The sequence below is a fragment of the Papilio polytes genome, unplaced genomic scaffold (genome assembly GCF_000836215.1).
Source record: "Papilio polytes unplaced genomic scaffold, Ppol_1.0 DF823923.1, whole genome shotgun sequence".
Lineage (NCBI taxonomy): Eukaryota > Metazoa > Arthropoda > Insecta > Lepidoptera > Papilionidae > Papilio > Papilio polytes.
In genome coordinates, this window is record NW_013525281.1 from 2,046,826 (window position 1) to 2,068,197 (window position 21,372).

Here is a 21,372-nt window from a genome sequence, read left to right on the forward strand (position 1 = left end):
CCTTTAAACTAAACCTGTCTACATAATAAAGAAACCTCTTATATCATCTATTAGTTGAAATTTTATAGTGTACTATAAATAAGTTCAAATCCATTTTAATAAATTCTTACAAGTAATTTTCATGAGATCCAAATATTTTGATTTTGTTGAGTTTGATTATGTTCTTACACAATTTTGATAATAATCATGCTTTAAAATTTTAAAGTTAAGTTAAGTAAAGTTAATTAACTTAAACAAAGCTTAAATAAACTCTATAAAAGAACAGAAATAGTGTGTTTTTAAAAAGATAACAAATTTAACTGAAAATGCTGTAAAAATTTCTTACTCCGCTTAGTATAAACCAACAAAATGGTTACGAGTCACTCGTAATTCGAGTCAACTCGAGTCACTCGCAACTCGGGTTGTCAAAAATTTCACTCGAGTCCGAGTAAGAAAAAAATGACTCGAGTCACTCGAGTAAAAAGCAACTCGAGTCCCATCACTAATTTTTATGATTTAGTGGTTATGGAGAAAGAAGTCAACATTGGGATAGAGTTTAATTATTAAATTCTATTTCTCAATTATGTTTGCGTTTTTGTGATAAATGGCGATTATTTTTATTAGCTTCGTATTATAAAGTTCGTAATATAAAATGTAAACATGTATTCTATTGATATTCAGGCCAGTCTATTGTAATGTCAGACATGAGTAAATTAAAAAGCTTTAGTGTTCCCGAGGAGGCATTTGAAAGTTTTCAAGCCGCATCTATTCATAAAGAAATGGATTTAAATGCTAAGAAATTGTCTATTCCGATACCGGCTTGTGCAAGCAACGTAGAGATATCATCTACCATAGCAGATGAAGTCCAGAGTGTAAACAGTACATCAACGTCTCACGACACCGCACCGACGGTGGAATCATCGAAAATATGTTTAAAACATAAAGCCCATAATATGTCGCAGAATAAAGATATCGACAGTACATTGAAAGATCAACAAGTGAGCACTACACAAGAGTCTTCTGAAACTGTCAATGAAGAAGATGACTTACAAGATAATCTTGAGAAATATCAAGTACTTTTTGAAACGAACATTAAACCCCGACGATTAAGAGGACGACCTTTGAAACGTAGGATCGGAAGACCTAAACAAAAGTTACAGCTAAAAAAACAAGAAAACAACACAGAGCCCCGTGACAAAATTGAGGCTACTGAAGAGATTTTAATCACCAAGTACTACACATTGACAGAAAATCAAGTTGCTGATAGTACAACTTCCCAAATACCCAATAAAACAAATATTGACCATGAGAATGGCACACAAGAAAACAAACCTACTATATGCGCAAAACCTGAACACATTATTAATTCTAATACTGAAGATAGTTTAAATAAAATTGATAACAATATGCACACTGTTAAATTAAACAATGGTTCTATTTTACACACTCCAGATTGTGTAGAAATTAAATATAATAATGAAAGTGATGATGATCCTGATGAAATTTCATTGAGTAAATTGAAAAAAACTTTGACAGACCTTGATAATGAAAATGCTCTGGTAAAATCAGAGGAGACTGAATCACAAATTTTAAATGAAGTGAAAGTAATTAAAACCGACAAAAATACGAAAATAAAACCATCCCAAATGTTAGTCCCAGTTGTAGTTGTAGTTGATGATAATAATGTAAAAGTGCAGACAGAAGAATCACCAGTAGTTGATATTGCCACTTCAAGTGAAAGCTCGAGTGGTAGACCACAGCGTAAAAGAGGCAAAGTTAAACTTCATTATGATGATGGCTCAGATGAAGATCCTTTTGCTAACATAGAAATATCTGATGATGACAATGAACCGAGAAGATCAAAAAAAAGCAAGAGATATAACTCTGATGACGAATATATACCAGATGAAAAATGTGAAAAAAAAATATCAACAGATAGCGATATTGACAAAGATGAAGAGGAATTGAAAAAACCGAGAAAAAAGCGAAATAACAAGGGCTTAAAGAGAAAACAAAAAAATTCTGATTCTGAAACGATACTTGATTGTAGTCAATCGATTGATATATTTCAAGATAAATGTACTCAACAAGATGATGACATGGAAGTCTCTATAATAAATTCAGAGGTAAAAAAAATTAGCAGTAGCTGTAACTCCTGGGGTAACACTAATGAATTCGAAAATTTTCTAGCCCAAAAAATTCAAGGCACTAATTTAAAAATAAAAAGAGTGACTAATAAGGAAAACAGTGCAATCACACATTTGGAAATCCCTGTTATTGATTCTTTCGCTAAAACTGCTGATGTTTATTCACAAACAAACATTACAAAACATTCTTCTACTGGAGTACAAACAACATCTCATTCTGAGATTCACATGGAAAAAAGTGTACCTCTCACAACTGTACAAGCAGAAGAAGCATGTGAATTTTTAACAGACATGGTAAAAGCTACCTCTAAATTAGGTGAACTGATGACACAAAAATCAGATGATTTTGTGCAGAAAAAAATCAACACCACTAATCTGACTGACACAGTCAAAATGGACCATTACGTTAAAAAATCACTTTTGCTATTTAAACTTGCAAAAGATAGTATTATGGACATTGAACAAAATTTGGCCATGAAATATGAAGATTTTCTGAAAGAACATAAATTATCGAGGTATGCATCAGTTCCAAAATTAATAACACCTACAGTGGCATTGAAAGACAATGATAGCGACTGTGAAATTGTTGAAGAAACTAAAGATCATAAACAAAATGCCAAGGGAAAAAATCAGTCAAAACTTAATCTTAAGACTGTGTTTCTTAATAAAGAATTGTCAATAAAAATTGCCAAAAAGCCAAGTGAAGAACAAAAGATTAAAACTAAAATTAACATAAAAGGGAAAAATCCAGTGTGGATAAGTGATTCGGTGTTAGTTAAAAAAGTTAAACCGACACAGTCTTTTTTAGCCCAAGATAGCCGAAATAAAAAACCTCCTGATATATATGTCACAAATGAAATGGTAAGTGATTTTTTTAAGGAATATTATCAGGCCAATGCACTGACTTGTGATTATTTACTCCAACCCGAGTGGCAGAATTGGAGTAATCAGAAGATCTGGCAGAATAGAGTTTGGTGCTTTTACTTCAGTGTTGAAACAAACAACAATGACTTTACATATTTTCAAAGTTCAGTAAATGCTGTGAGTGTCAATGATAATACTAATACAAATGCAAATTGTGATACTGTCACAATATGTATAAATCCAAAAAGCCTATTTATGTTAAGTATTCAGGCTTTACAAAAAAAAAATATTGAAATAAAAAATAATGATGTGAGCCATAATGCGATTGGTCATAAACATGATACTATTGCAGATTTGAAGATCTACAATGCCGAAAAATTGAGCAGTTTGTGTCTTCATAAAATAAAACATGTTTTTTATAATACTCGTCCTAATATAGAAACAGTACCGAAAACTAACGTAAGTTTGCAAGATGAAAAAGTTTCCAGTCTTAAAATTTTGTGCTACCATCGAATTATTAAAAAAAACTTCTTATTCAACAATTCAAGAAAAAGTGACAATACATGTATAAGAGAAAAGGAGTGTAATCTTGCATCTCAAAAGAAGAATATGCCTTTACTGTATACTTCTGATAGAAAATTAGATTTTGATACAAATATTCAATCTGATAATAGTGGTGCTCTAGTGTTCAAATCCAAGAATAGTTTAATTGTGAATACAGTTGCTCCTTTGCAAACTTTGTGTTACCACACAATTATACAAAAAATGTATATGTCTTCAATTAGAAAAAATAATAACACTTTAATGATACATCAAGACAAGAAAATTGAAAATCTTCAATGTAGTAAAGTGAACTCCTTACTTTCCTTGTGTTTAAAAGTTATATGGTGTTACCAAAAATGTAACATAAAAAGTAATAGATCTAATAAAGAAAATAACAAGGCACTGTGTAAACAAGTTGAGACATTAATCTCTCTTTGTTTAAATGTCATACAAAGCAACCAAAAAATTGATGTTGGTTGTATAGAGGACATAAATAAACTTAAAAATAAAAATAATACCATGTCACTAGAACAAGTCAAGAACATTGATGACATAGACAACAGTAATAATTTGAGCCTGAAGCAAAATGATGTATATGACAAATGTATAGAAGATAAATTTGAATACATCGAACCAAAGTCTTTGAAATACAATGCATTGTCTTCCCTACTACATATTATGTCTAACCAGAAAAATGTGAATGTTAGCAATCTCAAATCTAACACAGAAAATACATCACATACAAATCATGATAATTATTTGGAACATTTCGAAAATAAACATGAAAAAGGAAATAATTTGATAAAATCTGTACCATTTGTGTCCAATCCTGTGAGTGTGAAACCATTGTTTCAACTTTGTTACGAAAGAGTCAAATTTATTTGTAATAACGAAAATATGCTGGATCAAAATTCTGTATGTAACAGTATACAAATAAATTCCGTGAACACAGTACCTGAAGAAGTATTTTTCAATATTCAAAATGTAACATCCAATTTTGAAGATTGTCATGTAAATAGTGATGACGAGGAACACATTTGTGATGATTACTTATTTGATAGTTATAGTGAAAGTGAAACCCACATAGAAGATTATAATTCTGAATCTAAGCAACTAATGGAAGAAGTTATCCCTCCAACTCAAACTAATCATAATAATTGTTTTGACCATGGAGAAAATACACTCACTGCTGAAATTAGTAATACATCTATACCGCATATAAAAATAGAACCAATAGAAAATTATATGGAGGAAAATATTGCTGAAATTAAAACAGAACCAGACGCAGATTTGATGCCCCGAATTCAGTGTATACAAGCGGCAAAATTGGAAAATTTCTTTGAGACACCCAATATTCATAATGAAGTTGTATCGAGTTTTTGTCATGAATTTGATTCTATCGAACCTTTGCTAAATCCAAAAGGAATAAAACAAGTGATAGGCGATAAAAACAATCATGAACAAAAAGTTTTTAGTCAAAGCTCATTAAGAATACGCAGACAGTTTGAACCCGATTCTGATGATGAAAACGATAATAACATGAGCTTATTGGTCCCAGACACGTATGAGCCCTTAGATAACGTAATGATTGGAGATATTATTCCAAGTGTAAATCATTTACTAGAAGAAGAAGAGAAAATTGAAAAGAAGAAAAAGAGAAAAGAGAAGCGGATTGAAAAGAAAAAGAACAAATCTAGAACTTCAGTTTCTAAAGATATAGACGGTATAGATGAACAAATATCCAATAAAGAAATTGATGTTATTAAAGAAAAGGCGAGTGATAAAATAACACAAGACGAGGAAGAAGCTGAAAGTTCAGATTCTGACTCATTAAGTATGGTTTTGAGTTCCAGAAGGAAGAAGAAAACCGAAAGGGATATTGAAACCGAACTTCAAACAAACAGTGAACAAAAAGCCACCACTGATGAAATACAATGTAATGATGTTGATTCCACTCAGGAAATGAATGAAAATTATGAACCAAATGAAGAAGAGAATAATACAGAAAAGAGGCTTACTGGCTTACAGGAATATAATAAATATGTTAATGATCTTTATTCAAAATTTAAAAAGAAAGACAAGCTAAACGCGACCAGGGAAGCAGATGCTACAGGTAACGAACAATGTCAAGAAGAAACAGAAGAAATGGATAGATCTTTTTCACCTGCATTAAATTCTGATGAGCCTATCGAATTACTGCAATGCGAACCTAGTTTACCATTCTTAGTTGATATAATCGAGAACAGGAAAAGCAAAAAAAATGTAAACAAATCTAAAACATTAGAATCGAATGGAGACAATATCAGTGTTCTTACGGCTTCTGATTCAAGTCAAAATACGTTTAATTTGAAATACATCGTTAATAATGATAGCAAGTTATGTCAACAAGCAATTGTGGCTTTAGAAAAATTACCAGAAACGGTTACAAAAGCCTATTTTAAATCCCAAGGTATTAAATACAGAGATAACAATTCATTTAAAAGGTAACTAAATTATTTTCTTTTCCATCAATTTGCTTTTATTAAACAAAGAATTAATCGTTTTCTTTCTCTTAGGGAAGAAATTCTTTCCTTATTAGATCAAACTGAAAGTGAGAAAGCAAAAATTGAAGACAGGTCCAATATTCAAGCCATCAAAAATATAATGATCGAAAACGACGACGAAAGCAATGATAGTAATTCAATGGCACCATTTGGAGAAGATACAAACGATATCGAATCATTGCCAGATGTAAGTATAAAAGTTAATTTCAGGTAAAGTTTATTTTTGCATGAAAAAATGAATTTGTACTTATCCGTTTCTTAAACCTGTAACACTATTTTTTTAAAGGTCCCAATTTGCGAGAGACCAATAAACTCTTCTAAGCCAGAAGACTGTATAGAAATGGAACTTGAAGAATTAGTAAAGAGAGAAGAAGAAGAGAATAGTATAAAAGAAGAATTATTAGATGAAGAACTAAAATATACAAAGAGTTTGCTGTCTCGCAAAGTTTTGAACGAGACCAAAGATAAAACATGTAATGATGCAATAGTAAATAATGATACAACTCTGTTGACTGCTGATAAAATGATGAAGACTGATCTCTTACTGTTAAATGGACCTGTTGTTGAGAACAAGGAAATCACCGTTAACCCATCAAATTATCCTACAAAGAGTGTAAGATAGATTTTATTATATAAAAAAATATCTCCTGAAAACTAAATTCTATTATTGAATTCAATACATTTTTATAGAAAAGAAAATCAGATGGTACTACGCACAAAGATGATATTAACGCGGAGGACTGCTCTTCATCGGAGGAGGAGAAGCAATGGGTTACTACTAAAGAAAAGCTTTTAAAGAGGCAGTTAAAGAAAAAAGATGATACAAGGTAAATATCTATAGTAAGTTTCAAATAATAATGTGAACTTGATCTGTGGTAAATAGTAAAAAAAGTTCCGATCAAAAATGTATTTGTCTTAATATTATTGTTATTAATGAATTGAGAGCTGTGACGTCATAATATGGCGCTTATGCACATATATGTATAATCATACTAGCTTTCGCCCGCGACTCTGTCAGCGTGCAATTTAAAAAATCAAAAGTAAATAGTCTGTATTCTACCAAACTGTGTACATCTATACCAAAATTCATCGAGATTCGTTCAACAGTTTAGGCTACGAACTCTAACATCCATCTAAACTTTGCCATTAATAATGTTAGTGAAATTAATGTATGTTTTTTAACGTTTTTAGTATGGACGCGGCAAAGCGAGCTAAAATGGTTAGCCAGTATGTAACAAAATGCAAGACGACAGAATCACGCCATCGATATACACGAAGTGTTCGCTCGAGGAGGGAAAACTTTTTGGAGCGGCAAAAGCAACTCAAGTAAGCTTCCTTTGAACAACCAAATATGCCTGTATTCCTCACCATTAAACACATAAATTATGTATTAAATTTCAAATGGTCGCTTTACTATGTATTACAACATTACAATGAATCAATTGAGAAAAAATATACATCCACCGACATTTATTTCAACTTATCTATTACTACGAGTCGCCCGCTAACTTCGTCAGCGTGGAATTTCAAAAAAATGGTCGCCTATAACATTTCCGCGTGCATCTCCTTTTTACTTACTACCTTCTAGACAAAGTCCCGTCCAAATCGATCCACCCGTTCCAGAGATGGCGATCCGGTCGCCATTTTGACAGCACGGAATTTTATAAAAGTAGTCTATAATATGCCCGTCTATGTCAGCTACACTCCAGTGAAAGTCGGGTCGAAATCGGCCCAGCCGTTTCGGAGATTACCCGAAACAAACACGGCTTGCGGACAGACAAAAATGTTCCCGAAATCTGGATTTTTCTTTTGATATTACAAACAGCCACTCCAAGTTTATTATATGTATAGATTATTATTGGTATACTATTATTTGATTATTAGATATTCTCTATGTATTTCAAATTACAGAGTTCTATCCGAAGAGGGTTTCGGTGAATGTTCAAACGAGCCATATCAATTAGGAAAAAAGAGTTCACAGAGTTTCAGAAAGGGACGACGTAATATTAGAAGGGTAAGACAAATATTTTTAAACTAAAAACACGAAATCAATGAATACTACTATACTAATGTTATTAAGAGAAAAGATTTGTATTTATATTTTTGCATGTATTGCTAGCTACGTTTTTTAAAACAAAAAATTTAATTGTAACTAGCGTAAAAAAATTAACAACTAGAGTACTGGACCCGCCAGAAAGGCAAGCTATATCAATACGTCTGAAGGACATTGACAGCTGTCAGATAGGGATGGACGTCTATGCCGAAAATCTAGTGTTGCGCCAATCCTCCAGCGCAATACTGATTTTCTACTTACCGTTATCACCGAGTTACATAGGCTATTTTTTTCCGCTCGGACAAAGACGCAAACAATCTATAATACATTAATAAGCCTAACGTCGAACCTAATAATTTCTATTGAATATTCTAAAAAATATGTAAATAATTAACTAAATATCATAATGTTAATTTCAGGTAATTGACAAGAAGTCATTGGCGAACAGTACCTTGTCGGCAAATATGGAAGAATTGAATCGTAAAAGTAGACTGCTTTATCGACAGAACAAATTGGTACAGTTACTAATTTTCCATATAAAGAATTGATATTTTTTGTCCGTTTACTTTCAAATGTGTGAATACCATGGTCTCTTATATTACAGAGAGAGATTTTGGGCTGCGAGGAAGGTGTGAATGTTGTTGTAATAAACGATGAAGTGTGCCTTGAATACGATTTTGAAGAAAATCGGCCCATTGTCACTGTACATCATTTCTTTACGCAAGTCATGAAGGCACATCAGGTAAAAACTTTTCTCCTTAATGTCTATTCTCAAATAGTTAAGTTACACTTTCTTCGCATCATCAATTCAGTTGTACTTAGGTTCTACTAAGCCGCAACATTGTAACTGACATAGTTCGTCGTATTTCCAGATTGCAACTCACACACATAGCATAGTAATTGCAACTTTTCTAAGAAAACACATCATAGGCTAGATGAGTATCTATACTCTATATTATAAAGCTCTCAATATAATACAGCGTAAACGCACACTACTTCGTGGCGTAGGATGTCAGCAATCACAGCATATTTTTGAATAATTCTTTCTTAAAAAAAAAACCCTACACTTACAACACGTAAATAAATTGAAAAAAAAAACATAAACTACAAGCTGCCAACATTAAGGAAGCGAGGTTATTATGGTAACGGTAATTTTGACATTTGCAATGGAGAATTTGACATTTGTAAACAATAAAATATATTTTTTTTATATTTTTATGCCCTTCAAGCCGGAGGGGAACAGTTAGTTAATTGATATTTTAAATAAATAGAATCAGCTCAAACGCTTGGATATAGGTTTATGGCCCATGTGTTACGTTGCAGTACGAGGGTGTGAAGTTCATGTGGGACGCGTGCTTCGAGAGCTTGGAGCTGGTGCGCGCGGGGCACGCGGGCGGCGGCTGCATCCTCGCGCACTGCATGGGCCTCGGCAAGACGCTACAGGTGCTGGCGCTGCTGCACACGGTGCGTTGCACATGTATACTCACATGCAAACTTTATAGTGGGTCGCTACTTCACATCACATGTTATATCACCAACCCACAGTCGGCTAACGTGATTGACTATGGCATACTTATGCTGCCAGACCCTCAGTGTGCTCGTATAGTGAGCTGATGATGATGATCTTACAAGCTATGGTAAGCATAACACAATTTCAGATATCTAAGGGATCCGAACGACTTTATATACTTGCACACGTTGTTATCCACGAGCCGCATAAACTTTGTATTGTATAATACCTATGTTGTATGTATGTTTCTCAGTGTTACTGTGGGTTGTCGCCTCTTTGATTAAACATAGGTAATATATTTTTAAATTGTGTTTTCCTTTATTTTCATATATATAGGTGCTAACTCACCCCGACGTGGGCATACGGCGTGTGCTGGTGGTCTGCCCGCTCTCCACCGTGCTCAACTGGGTCGACGAAATCAACAAGTGGATGGGACCCGTCAACAAAAACATAAAGGTCACAAACACTTTTAATATTTAATTTGTAATAACTTAAAAATAAATGACACATTCGCGAATTTTATATTAGATTGTAAAATTTATTTTTTCCTATTCAAGTCTGCTAAAGCGAAGAGGACTACGCGGGTAATTATACATGTCATATGAACTGAAAATAAATTTAATTATCTCAAATCTCTAACACTATTGATGTCGTCTTATCCGCTATAATCTTTATTCAAAACAATATTTTGTTTTTAGTTTTAAGAACATAACTTCATAGTAGCCATTTAACTTTTATAAAAGTTTTATATGTACTTATTTTGTAGTCCTAGTTGTATATAAATATGGTGAAAATTGTTTAAACTGAACAATTTCTCTAGGTATTCGAATTATCGAAGTTGAAAAAGACGTACGAGAGAGCTTACCAGCTAGAAGACTGGTACACAGCTGGTGGTATATTTATAATGGGTTACGAAATGTTCAGGAATCTATCAACTTTGGACGCGATATTAGACGACATACGACCGAACATTGTCAACAAAATTCGTACCGCGTTATTAGACCCTGGTCCTGATGTGATAATATGTGATGAAGGACATCTTCTGAAGAACGACAGCTCGGTCCTCGCGGTGGCCATCAGTAGGATCAAGACTAAACGACGAATTGTACTAACTGGTACACCAATGCAGAATAATCTCAGAGAATACTATTGTATGGTGAATTTTGTAAAGCCTAATCTACTAGGATTGTATTCTGAGTTTGCAAACAGGTTAGTTTTAATTTTTTTTCCTTCACGTCTTAATTAGGCAAGTCTATTGAAAATAATGTGTAACAATGTGTTATTTTTAACATAATTTAAAATTATAACATAAAATCTGTGGTAAAAAAAGCACGAAATGAAGTTCAATATTTATGTTGGCAGATTTGAAAATCCGATTATTAACGGTCAACATCGTGATTCAAGAGAAGAAGATATAAAATTAATGAAAGCGCGAACACACATCTTGCACAAAGTCCTAGAAGGTTGCCTACAGCGGCAAGAGGCTGCAGTACTCTATCCATATCTGCCAAAGAAACACGAATATACCGCGTTTATTCCCTTAACGGATTGTCAAACGGAGTTATACAAACATTATATGAAACATTACGCGCAACAAGCAAAGCACAATGTACTAAAAGATTATCATATTCTGCAGAAAATATGGACACATCCGCAAGTGTTGCATAATTTTCAATCAAAAAATCGAGACGCTAACAGAATTAAAGGTATTAAAAAATCTTACATTTTAAAATGTCTTACTATACAGAGTTTATTAAATGTATATTCTATTCCATATGAATAAACTACATGAAAATACTAATAATTTCCTTGGAGATAAAGTAGTATTGTAATAGTAAAAAGTTTATTTTTATTGATTCAAAATTTGTTCTTTATTATGTACTAGCTGCATCGGTGTGGAAATAAAAAAATCGTAATAAAAGAGCTACGTGTTATTCCATATTTTAAGTTTATGCCATTGAGATTCCTTAAGCCGTTTATAGAAACCTTTTAAAAATTTTCATTCATCAATCCTAAATGGATTACAATATTAGTAAGATTTTAACTCTTTCCAGTGGAGAAATTTGAAGACGACCTGGCGTGTGAGGACCTGGCGGCGAACGAGGATGTAAAGCCCTCGCAGACGGAGGTCTGGTGGCTGGAGTACCTGGAGGGCGGCAACAAGCTGGACTCCCTCGAGAGTTCCAATAAGCTATACGCTGTCTTCCGTATACTCGACGAGTGCATTGCCCTCGGCGACAAAGTGTGAGTCAGATATCACCTTTTTCTTCTAATTTCTCATTTTTATAACATTCTCTATTCTGCTTCCATCTCGCCTTCTCTTTTTCTGTATATCAGCGTAGATGTTCTTGTTTATTTCCTTTATAACAAGACATTCTAATATAAAAATTGAAATATTAGCTACTTGTTGCTCGCGACTTCGTCCGCGTAAAATTAAAAAGTAGTAAAAAATGTAGCTAATATTACCGATACATGAAATAGGCTGAGTAGTTTTTGAGTTATTTCAATACATACAATTCTTTAAAATATTGGCATATATAAGAATTTTTTTAATGAAAAGGTGAATTAATTATTTTATCTTTATCAGTTGGATTTTTTAAATCAATTATTTGTGTAATTCCAGGTTAATATTCTCAACATCGCTGAACACGATGGACACGCTGGAGTACTTCTTGAAGAAGATAAAGAAGTGGAGCCTCGGCTGCGAGTACTTCCGGCTGGACGGCTCCGTGCCCGCCGAGGTGCGCCAGAACTGGTGCCGCGAGTTCAACTCCCCGAACAACAATACCACCAAGTGAGGAACATTGGATTATTCATAATGCTATATTCTTTTACTACAAAGACCTTTAAATGATGTATAGACGAGGCATATTGTACTAAAATTTTTCACCGGTACTATCTCAGAAAGGTTGTCAAGTTTAGTACGCTATCTCGTTTCCTTGATTTATGCGTAATAAAACATTGTAAGAAGCTCCACCGTTTGTTATAAACTAAATAGTGTTACAAAATACAAAATAAACATATAAATATTATTAAATGACACCGATCGGCAATCAATTTTAATACAATTATATTGACATGTTGTTTTGAGGGTCTGTTAAAGAAAAAGAAAGCGTTAGTGAGATTATGTGTAAAATGTTTCAAGGGAAGTGTCAACTAGGCCTCCTCTATTTTTTTAAATCTCTTTGCTTTACTGCCATATTCTGCCAGTTTAGTAGTTCAGGCTACAAACTCTAACAAACATCCATCCATCTAAACTTTCACATGTATAATATTACTAAGATAGTTGGTGTTGGGTAATAAATGAAAATCTTATATCAAATGTTAAAAGGTACATATTGTTGTTTCAGTTTGTTCTTAATATCGACACGCGCCGGCTGCCTGGGACTGAATATGACGGCGGCCAACCGCGTCATCATCCTCGACACCTCGTGGAACCCCGCGCACGACATACAGAGCATCTTCCGCGTGTACCGCTTCGGACAGAAGAAGGACTGTTATATATACAGACTTGTTGCCATGGTAACAAACACATCACCTCAACTCTACAAATATACAGCGCAACAAACCTTACTCACATATGTACTACTGAATAGTGGAACTAAACCACAAGACGCACCCAAACTGGTTGTTAATGTCACAGTCTTTTTTTTCAGACATTTAAACAATGTATAGAGGAGACATAAGAATGTATAATTTTTACCTGTACCTTCTTTGTAAGGTACTATATAAGTTGTCAAGTTTAGTATGCCACCTTGTGTCAAATTTACAAAAATATGATATGCTCCATGTTTTGTTATAAATTAAACTAAACAGTTGTACAAAACAGGCTATTGGCAATTAATTTAAATACGCTTAACATGTGGTTTTAAGGATCTATTAATAGATACAGGCGTTAGTGAGATGTGAAAAATATTTTAAGTGAAATGTCACCTCTATTTGTTTTTTAATCTCTTTGTTTCTACGTCACTATTTTACGTTTTGTTTGATTGAGTATGTAGGAGGATGTCATGTTGATAAATAATTGTTTATGTATCAGGGTACAATGGAGCAGAAGATCTACGAGCGGTCTGTAACGAAGCAGGCGGTGGCGTGCCGCGTCGTCGACTCGCAGCAGATCGACCGACACTACAACATGGATGAACTCACAGAACTCTACAAGTCAGTAAAAACAAATAAATACTACTCACTGCAAAAAATTGTGACACTGCAAAGGATTTAAGAAAAATGTATAACTTTTTACACACAAAAGAATTGTTAATGTAGTTAATTGGTCACTTAGGGAGTCATCTTATTGTTTATTAAATCAAAACAACTTAATGATTAAGTGACATGAGTGAGGTTCTCATTAAAATCTCAAAATACCCTACTTAGGTTCGTTGTAGGTTTTCTTCTTCAATACCGATCTATGTTCTAAAAAAATAAAACCTAAAAAATAAATTGCTTAGTGTGTGAGGTTACTTAGTTTCTATTCACACTTAGCCAGTCGCTTCGGCCAGGCGTAGGCTAGCTGAAACAAGTTATCTTTTTTTTATATATTAACTTCTACAGACTCTTGGTCCGTACTCTTTTTTGCACAGTTTGTTTTTCTTTTTTATTTGTTGCATAATCCTTATTACACTAGTGAGTTCCTTTTTTATGTACATTTGACCAGTTAATGTTTACACTCCATAGAGTCTAAGATTAGTGGTCACAACTGTCCAAATGTACTGGCCCGGTGTGAACCGTGTGATGTGTGTATAGATTCGACGAGACAGGTGCAGGCGTGGAGAGCGGCGTGGCGGCGGGCGTGACGGACGTGGCGCTGCTGCGCGTGGCGCGCGACGCGCCGCTGCACGCGGTGCACGAGCACGACTCGCTGCTGCGCGACTCGCACGACCAGCACCTGCCGGAGCACGAGCGTGCAGCGGCATGGAAACAGTTCGAAATGGAACAGGGACACTCACGTAAGTATTAGGAGACCGACTAGAGACCTGAATTCAGCTAAATAGCTTTATAAGACTGAAGTTACAGACATAACTAGATGTGTTTTTATCATCAAATTAAACACAGCTTTCCAAAATAAATCCATAGACTAATATTAAAAAAAAATTTCTCGATAAGTGAATTGTATGTTCTTAAGAGAAAAATAAATATCTTAAACCTTGTGGTATAAACCACTTGTGGTAAAACCTTGTGGTGTATATACTTTCTCATTTCCATTGTATTCGACTATATCTTTAGGAAATTACCAAAGCTCATCAAGGTTTTAATTGTTCCTGCTGGCAGACTAATGTCGTAAACTTAGTATGTCAAAGTTTTGTGTTTTATTAATTTCAGATATGGCAAACCATGAGAACAATTTATTAAGAACGCCGACAAAAAAAAATCATGGACACGATTATCCTTTGTCACCAAGTTTGGCAAATGATAATTCAAACACTTTAATAGCAAAATCCAAAGGAAAAAAAGGAAAGAAGTCTAAACCAAAAGATCAAGATATGGTTAAAGAAGAAGTTGTCGATACAGACAGTCCATCTACCGATGCGACTAATTTAACACCAGAAATACAACAAATAAAAAAAATTCTAGTACAACAGAATTTAAAAGATGATTTAAGTGTTGAAAATAATATTGAACAATTGGTAGAACATGTGCAAAAAGTAGCCGAAGCTCGTTTAAGAGGTGAAAAATGCCACGCAGCCCCTTTGGTGGATAGTTTAGCTCGAGTGTTTCTCAAAATGAAAGCCAAAAACATGGCCACTGCGGATGTTCAAACGCCGACATCGGTTGTTGATAAAGAGGGACCTACCATAAGGGAAAATAATCGTAAAGTTTACAAGAATAAAAGAAAACGTCAAAGTGATATTACTGAAAAAATACCAGTAGATAATATAGAAGAAACCGCCAACATTGTAGATAATAAAAAAAGAAGAGCAGCTATCAAAGCTAAAGAATACATGAATTCTATAAATATAAAAGAAACTAACGATGAAGATGGAAGTTGGTCGCAGGAAGATTTTTGTGCCACTTCAGATACGAGGCAAAGGAAAAGGAATACAATTGATTCTGATGAAGAAAACGACCAAGCGGTTAATTTACGATCGTCCGATCAAATATCTACAGAAGATGATAATAAAACAGATAAAGCAGACAAATCTGAAACACTTATGGTTGAAATACCTGATGATGAAGACCCATCGTTAAAGAGTATCGTTTTAAGTGATGATGAAACAGTTTTAGAAGAAGAAACTAAATCAGCAGAGAGCATAGAAGATTGTGCTACAGTTGAGAGTGATGAAGAACGTATACCTTTACACGCATCTCTGTTAGTAAACCAATATTTTATTAAAGTAGTCGCCAATAAATACTTAGAGGGAAACCCCTTACTGGATAAAGATGCAGCGCTCCATGCAGCTCGGTACAGTGTACAAAAAGCTTTGAAAGAAATACAGGAAGATGGAAAAAATTTATACAGCGGTCCGCTATACGATATAGCTGTAAATGTTAGTATCTTTCTTTTATTGTTTCATCATCACCAGCTCACTATACATCCCCACCGAGGGGCTCGGAGCCTACTCTAAGTAAGGGGTGACTAGGCCATAGTCAACCACGCTGGCCAAGTGCGGGTTTGTCGACTTCACACATATCTTTGAATTTCTTCGCCGATATGTGCAGGTTGCTTCACGATGTTTTCCTTCACCGTAAGAAAGTCGGGTAAATTATGTACATATGAAAATTCGAAAAATCGAAACTCACTTTGGTACATGGCGGGATTCGAACCCAAGACCTGTAGATTATAAGTCAAGAGCTTAAACCACTGAGCCACCGACGCTCTTTTATTGTTTGATAAAACAAAAAAAAAGTGAATTTTCCATCTACAAACACATACAAAAAATATAGTCATACAAACTCTCATATTATATAACAGCTCAAATCTGATTGATTAATCTTATTCTAAATTTGACATTTTATTAATTCATGCATTTTCTTTTAGTCAATAGGCATCGATAAATTAAAGCAGCTTCATGAAATTTCTAAAAAAACGAATCCCGAATCAGATTCAACGAAACAAAGTAAAGATTCAACAAGAAAAGATAAACACGTAGCTAGTCAATCTGAATCCAATCCAGCAAAGGACGACGTTAGTAAAAGCAGAAGAAAGAGTAAAAATAAATCCAAACCAAAGTCGGAAATAGCCAAAGAAAGCGCAAAACGACAAGAACGGATAAGCTCAACGGATTCTGATGATTTAGTACTTGTGTCAGATGAAATGAGTTGTGAAAAAACAAAAAGTAAACAGCCCATTAGTAACAAAACAAACAAAACTGAACGGGAATCTCTCAAGTCAACTGTAAAACCGATCAATGGTACTTTGACGTCGGCATCAACATCTACGTCTGCGCCAGCGACTACACTTGCGCCTGCGCCTGCGTCCAGAAAAAAGCTTAACATATCTACAAACCTCCGTACTGAACAAGATCTAGTAATTCCTATTCAGCTGTGAGTATTACTTTATATTAAACTAGCTTTCGCCCCCGACTCCATCCGCGTGGAATTAAAAAAAAAACAAGTAGTCTACGTTTCTTCTAGACTCTTACATCTGTGCTAAATTTCATAGTAATCCATTCAGCTGTTTAGGCTACAAACTCTAACAAAACATCCATCAATCTATCTAAACTTTCGCATTTATAATATTAGTAAGATTTATATAAAATATAAATAGTCATTTTCGTTCATTTGCAAATCTACATTTTGTGAATTCAAACTCAGTACTTGCTTATACAATAGTTTTGAAGTTAAACATTTACTATGTTTTATGTAAACATCAGGATTAAAAGTTCATCCAACTCTACAATGACAATGAGAAGACCCTCAACACCCGTGACCGAGGAATGCATCCTGCCAGATGATGATGATGACGTGTGCTATATCACGGGCACCACTCCCACTGCATCCTCCAGCAGGAGCACTGCATCCCCACTGCACCTCTCCGAAGAACGTTCCGGAGATGAACATTCACATAGGAAAACAGCACCTATTGCTTCAACTAAATCAAATGTACAGCCAACAACCGTCCAAAAGAAAGTACCCCCTCGCTCTGTCGACAGGCCTGCATCCTCTGTTGATCTAGACAATGAATTAGCAAACTCTGTTAGATATAAAGATAATCAAATCAATACAAAAGGAAATTCTGACGTAATCTGCTTAGTCAGCGAGGACGAGGATGATAGCAGTGTAAGTTCCGAAGAATCGCAGCCGAGCACTGAAAATGGAGCAACTACTTCGCAATCCCCACTGCCGCCCAACCCGGTGTTCATATCGATGATACCCTCACATACCATTGCCGCACCTTCTGCAACTAATCAAACGCTCAGCCAAACTCAAATATTGAACTCTACCAAAAGCAACGCAACTATTGGAATTATAAACCAAAATCCACTACTTACACCAGTCTCTTTCTCCCACGTACAGTGTACAAATAACGCATTCACTTCAAATGCAAACGGTTTTTGCAAGCCCGGTGATCTCATAAAAATTAATCAATCCGGTGAAATGTTTTTGTTGAATCCAAACCAGACTTCCGTCACGAGACTTTTACCAACTCCTATGCCGACCGTACAAAACACACCCATAAATACGGCGAACTCGATAGTGGGTAAAGTAGCAATTAGAGCGCTCCGACAGAACCCACCACCTCTGGTTCAAACAAAAAGAGGCGGATCAAGAAAGGTCCCTTCTGTGTCCGGGACAATCGCACAAGACAAACCAGCTTCGATGGCACCAAAACTAACTATAGCTCCACTTGAACCAACTAAGAAAAAAGATAAACCGGCGGTTAACCATTCGATTGTATCATATTACCCTAACAAGAAAATTAAAGTAATAGATTCGAAACGAAACAATGAAGTTATAACAGATTGTCTCGACCTGACAGATAATGATTATAGTGATGTTCCAAAAAAACCGGCCAATAAATACAATATCACGAATGTTGCACCTCATGCAAGTAATGTTAAGAGAACTGTCTCCGTGGTCGGCTCGCCCAAAGATTTCATGATTGTTCGCTCAGGGCACCGGTCGAAACTGGAAACGTTAGTATACATCTTATTTTCGTTATTTCAACTACTTTTTTTCATCTTATAAATGACTACTGAAAATAAATATTAAATGAACTGAAGATAGTTCCTATCTAAATCAGGTTATTTCTTAATCTTCTTGGTTTATTTTTTGTTTTTCATTTCAATATTGGTCCTTTTTTCAGATTATTATCGCGAAAACGCAAAGAACCCACGATGCCCGCACTCGGTCGATTAGACCTCAAGAAAAAGTTAACGACACCAGAAGTCGCTGGTCCGTCGAAGAAGACGAAAACACCGCCTACCAGTAAGTGTTTGTTTTGTAAATGCCATTATTTGAGACAAAAAAAGTTAAGTTGAATTGTATAAAATTACATTCCTAATATTTTCTTTTTCCTTGCAGAAAAGTTTACCTTGCAAGACTTCAACATTGATATAGATGACGACATTATAGAACTCGAATAGTCGTACTTTAAAAAAAAAATACAAGTAGTTAAGTCTTTTTAGCCCTTATAACTTTTATTCCAAAACTCATGTTAAAACTGGAAAAAATTATGGTAGGGAAAGGTTTCTCAAAAATAACCCTGTGATATAATTATCTGTACTAGTTCTATTTTTTTCATTTTCGGTTTCCGAATTATTTAGCTGTAGATAAAATCTGACGCCGATGTGATGTTTGAATTAAGAACTGAACGGAGTATACATTAAGTGAACGAATGACCGAGAGATAGAAGAAAAAATCTTGTATTTGGAGTCTATTTTGTGCCGCGAAAATTTGAATGACGCAAAAATGGTTGACTCATTTGACTTTCCGTATCTAATAATTTAACAGAAATTTGTGAAACGACCGTACCGGATCAAAATTAATTGATATTAAATCCAGACAAATGTTGAAAAACGGAAATTTATAAATTTTTAGACACAAACAATTTTTATTTTGCATCCCTGAAAGTGTTCCGTTATATTAGATTTATGTAGATTTTAGTTTTTTATTTGGTTAATGTTGCTTGTTGTTTTCACCTATTTGGTGAATTTTTGTTGTAATTACTATTTTTTATAGTTTACTTAAGATTGCGACTAAAATGCATGTATTTCCTATTATAATATTTTTATTAGTAACTAAATAAATTAATATTTTCTTTCATGTTAACAAATTATGTTATAAATACGCATGTTTTAGACGTTTTTGATAACATATTTGGTATATAATTTAGGTCTGTATTGTATATTTTTATGTCTCAAGGTTAGCACATTGTGTAAACACTTTATAATATCACTTGGATATTCATAAATTAGTTTATAAGTAAAGTTTTTAAGGAGTGATGATTTAACTACTACTAGAACTAGTTTATTTCGAAGGAGAGAAAAGTTTATTTTAGTGACTGAGGTTTGAATCAGCAAGTACAGCGGATTGCATTTTATTTAACAATGTATCTTAAGAACTGAAGTTAACTAGCCGTTAAGTATTTTCAATATATGGAAATTTTATAGAATAACTTGTAAGAGTGCATTATGCAAATTTTATTTTACTTATAAGAATGGAACTATATGATAAAGTTCCAAAATATATGGATAGCTTGTACGTAGTGCATTGTAATAAAACAAAATGATTTATGCAACTGTATATTTATTTCTTCCCTTACAACAATAATGTATTAAAAATAATTTAATAAAATCTTATTCTAAAACTTTAAAGCTTCTACACAGATATAGCTCCAAAAATAACATTTTAAAGTAAACCAATAGAAATGACTGACCAGTCGTTTATCACTTTTTATAAAAGTTATATTTTAATTTTTCTAAATTCCACGAGCTAAATACATGTACAGTCAGCTGCATATTGACTACCACAAATCAGATAATGGATCAAAATCCAATGTTTCCATAACATATTTTACACGTTCAATTGTTATCAGACAATTTATAATATGGTGGGACAGGTCAATCATTGCATATACAGATTTATGCAGCTGAGTGTACATAACATACTCATCCTTTTCATTCCCTCTTTTCAATAATAGAGCTAATATTTCTTCGTGCAGGTTTTTTAGCAGTGGAAACGCACTATAAAAACCATTTACACAGTTATATTTAAATTATATCCTACTTACAGCCAATACTCTATACAAATTTTCTTGTTCGATCGTTATAAACTTTTTTTGCCTATTGTACATTATATTTTACAATTGTACTGATTAAATTAAATTAATTTTTTTGAATAAACTTTTTACTAAATTATATTATTCTTATAACTTAGAAAAATAGCTCAGAATTGAATATGTAGCAAAATAACTGAGCATTTCTATAAACAAAAAGATAACATTTACTTGGAACTTTTATTTTTTCGTTGGAAAATGTAACTAATTTACGTATATCTCTTGAAATAAACCTTGACTGCATATAGAAATTACCAAGAAGGTAATAAGGAGAGTTATCTTTCAACAGTGGTAGATTCCACCTTAGATTTCATACAAAATATTGAATTACCTTTTATAAAATCACTTGATTCTTATTACTTTTGCATTATAATATTTTTTAGAAAGTTAAGTTTCTTTAAAAAGTTAAAAGCTTCAGTTTGCAATTGATTTAAAAATTATAAAAGTTACAAATAAGACAGTGCGCAATATTTGCGAAAATTGCAGTTTTTTATTTGGTGTTTTTTATGAGTGTAGGC

The 21,372-nt window shown here is 33.8% G+C and overlaps 1 protein-coding gene across 1 annotated transcript; it reads left to right on the plus strand.

The window, feature by feature from the left end:
• Positions 1-492: 492 nt before the first annotated feature.
• On the plus strand, positions 493-19,173 carry LOC106102354. The gene is made up of 22 exons (XM_013281793.1): positions 493-6,016; positions 6,089-6,263; positions 6,363-6,689; positions 6,767-6,903; positions 7,268-7,402; positions 7,988-8,090; positions 8,549-8,644; positions 8,734-8,871; positions 9,453-9,593; positions 9,976-10,095; positions 10,460-10,848; positions 11,002-11,345; positions 11,694-11,883; positions 12,263-12,433; positions 12,990-13,161; positions 13,679-13,800; positions 14,383-14,585; positions 14,959-16,124; positions 16,616-17,121; positions 17,451-18,713; positions 18,884-19,005; positions 19,102-19,173. Exons 1-22 carry the CDS (start codon positions 675-677, stop codon positions 19,161-19,163), a joined length of 11,424 nt encoding a protein of 3,807 aa, XP_013137247.1. The 5' UTR covers positions 493-674; the 3' UTR covers positions 19,164-19,173.
• Positions 19,174-21,372: the final 2,199 nt, after the last annotated feature.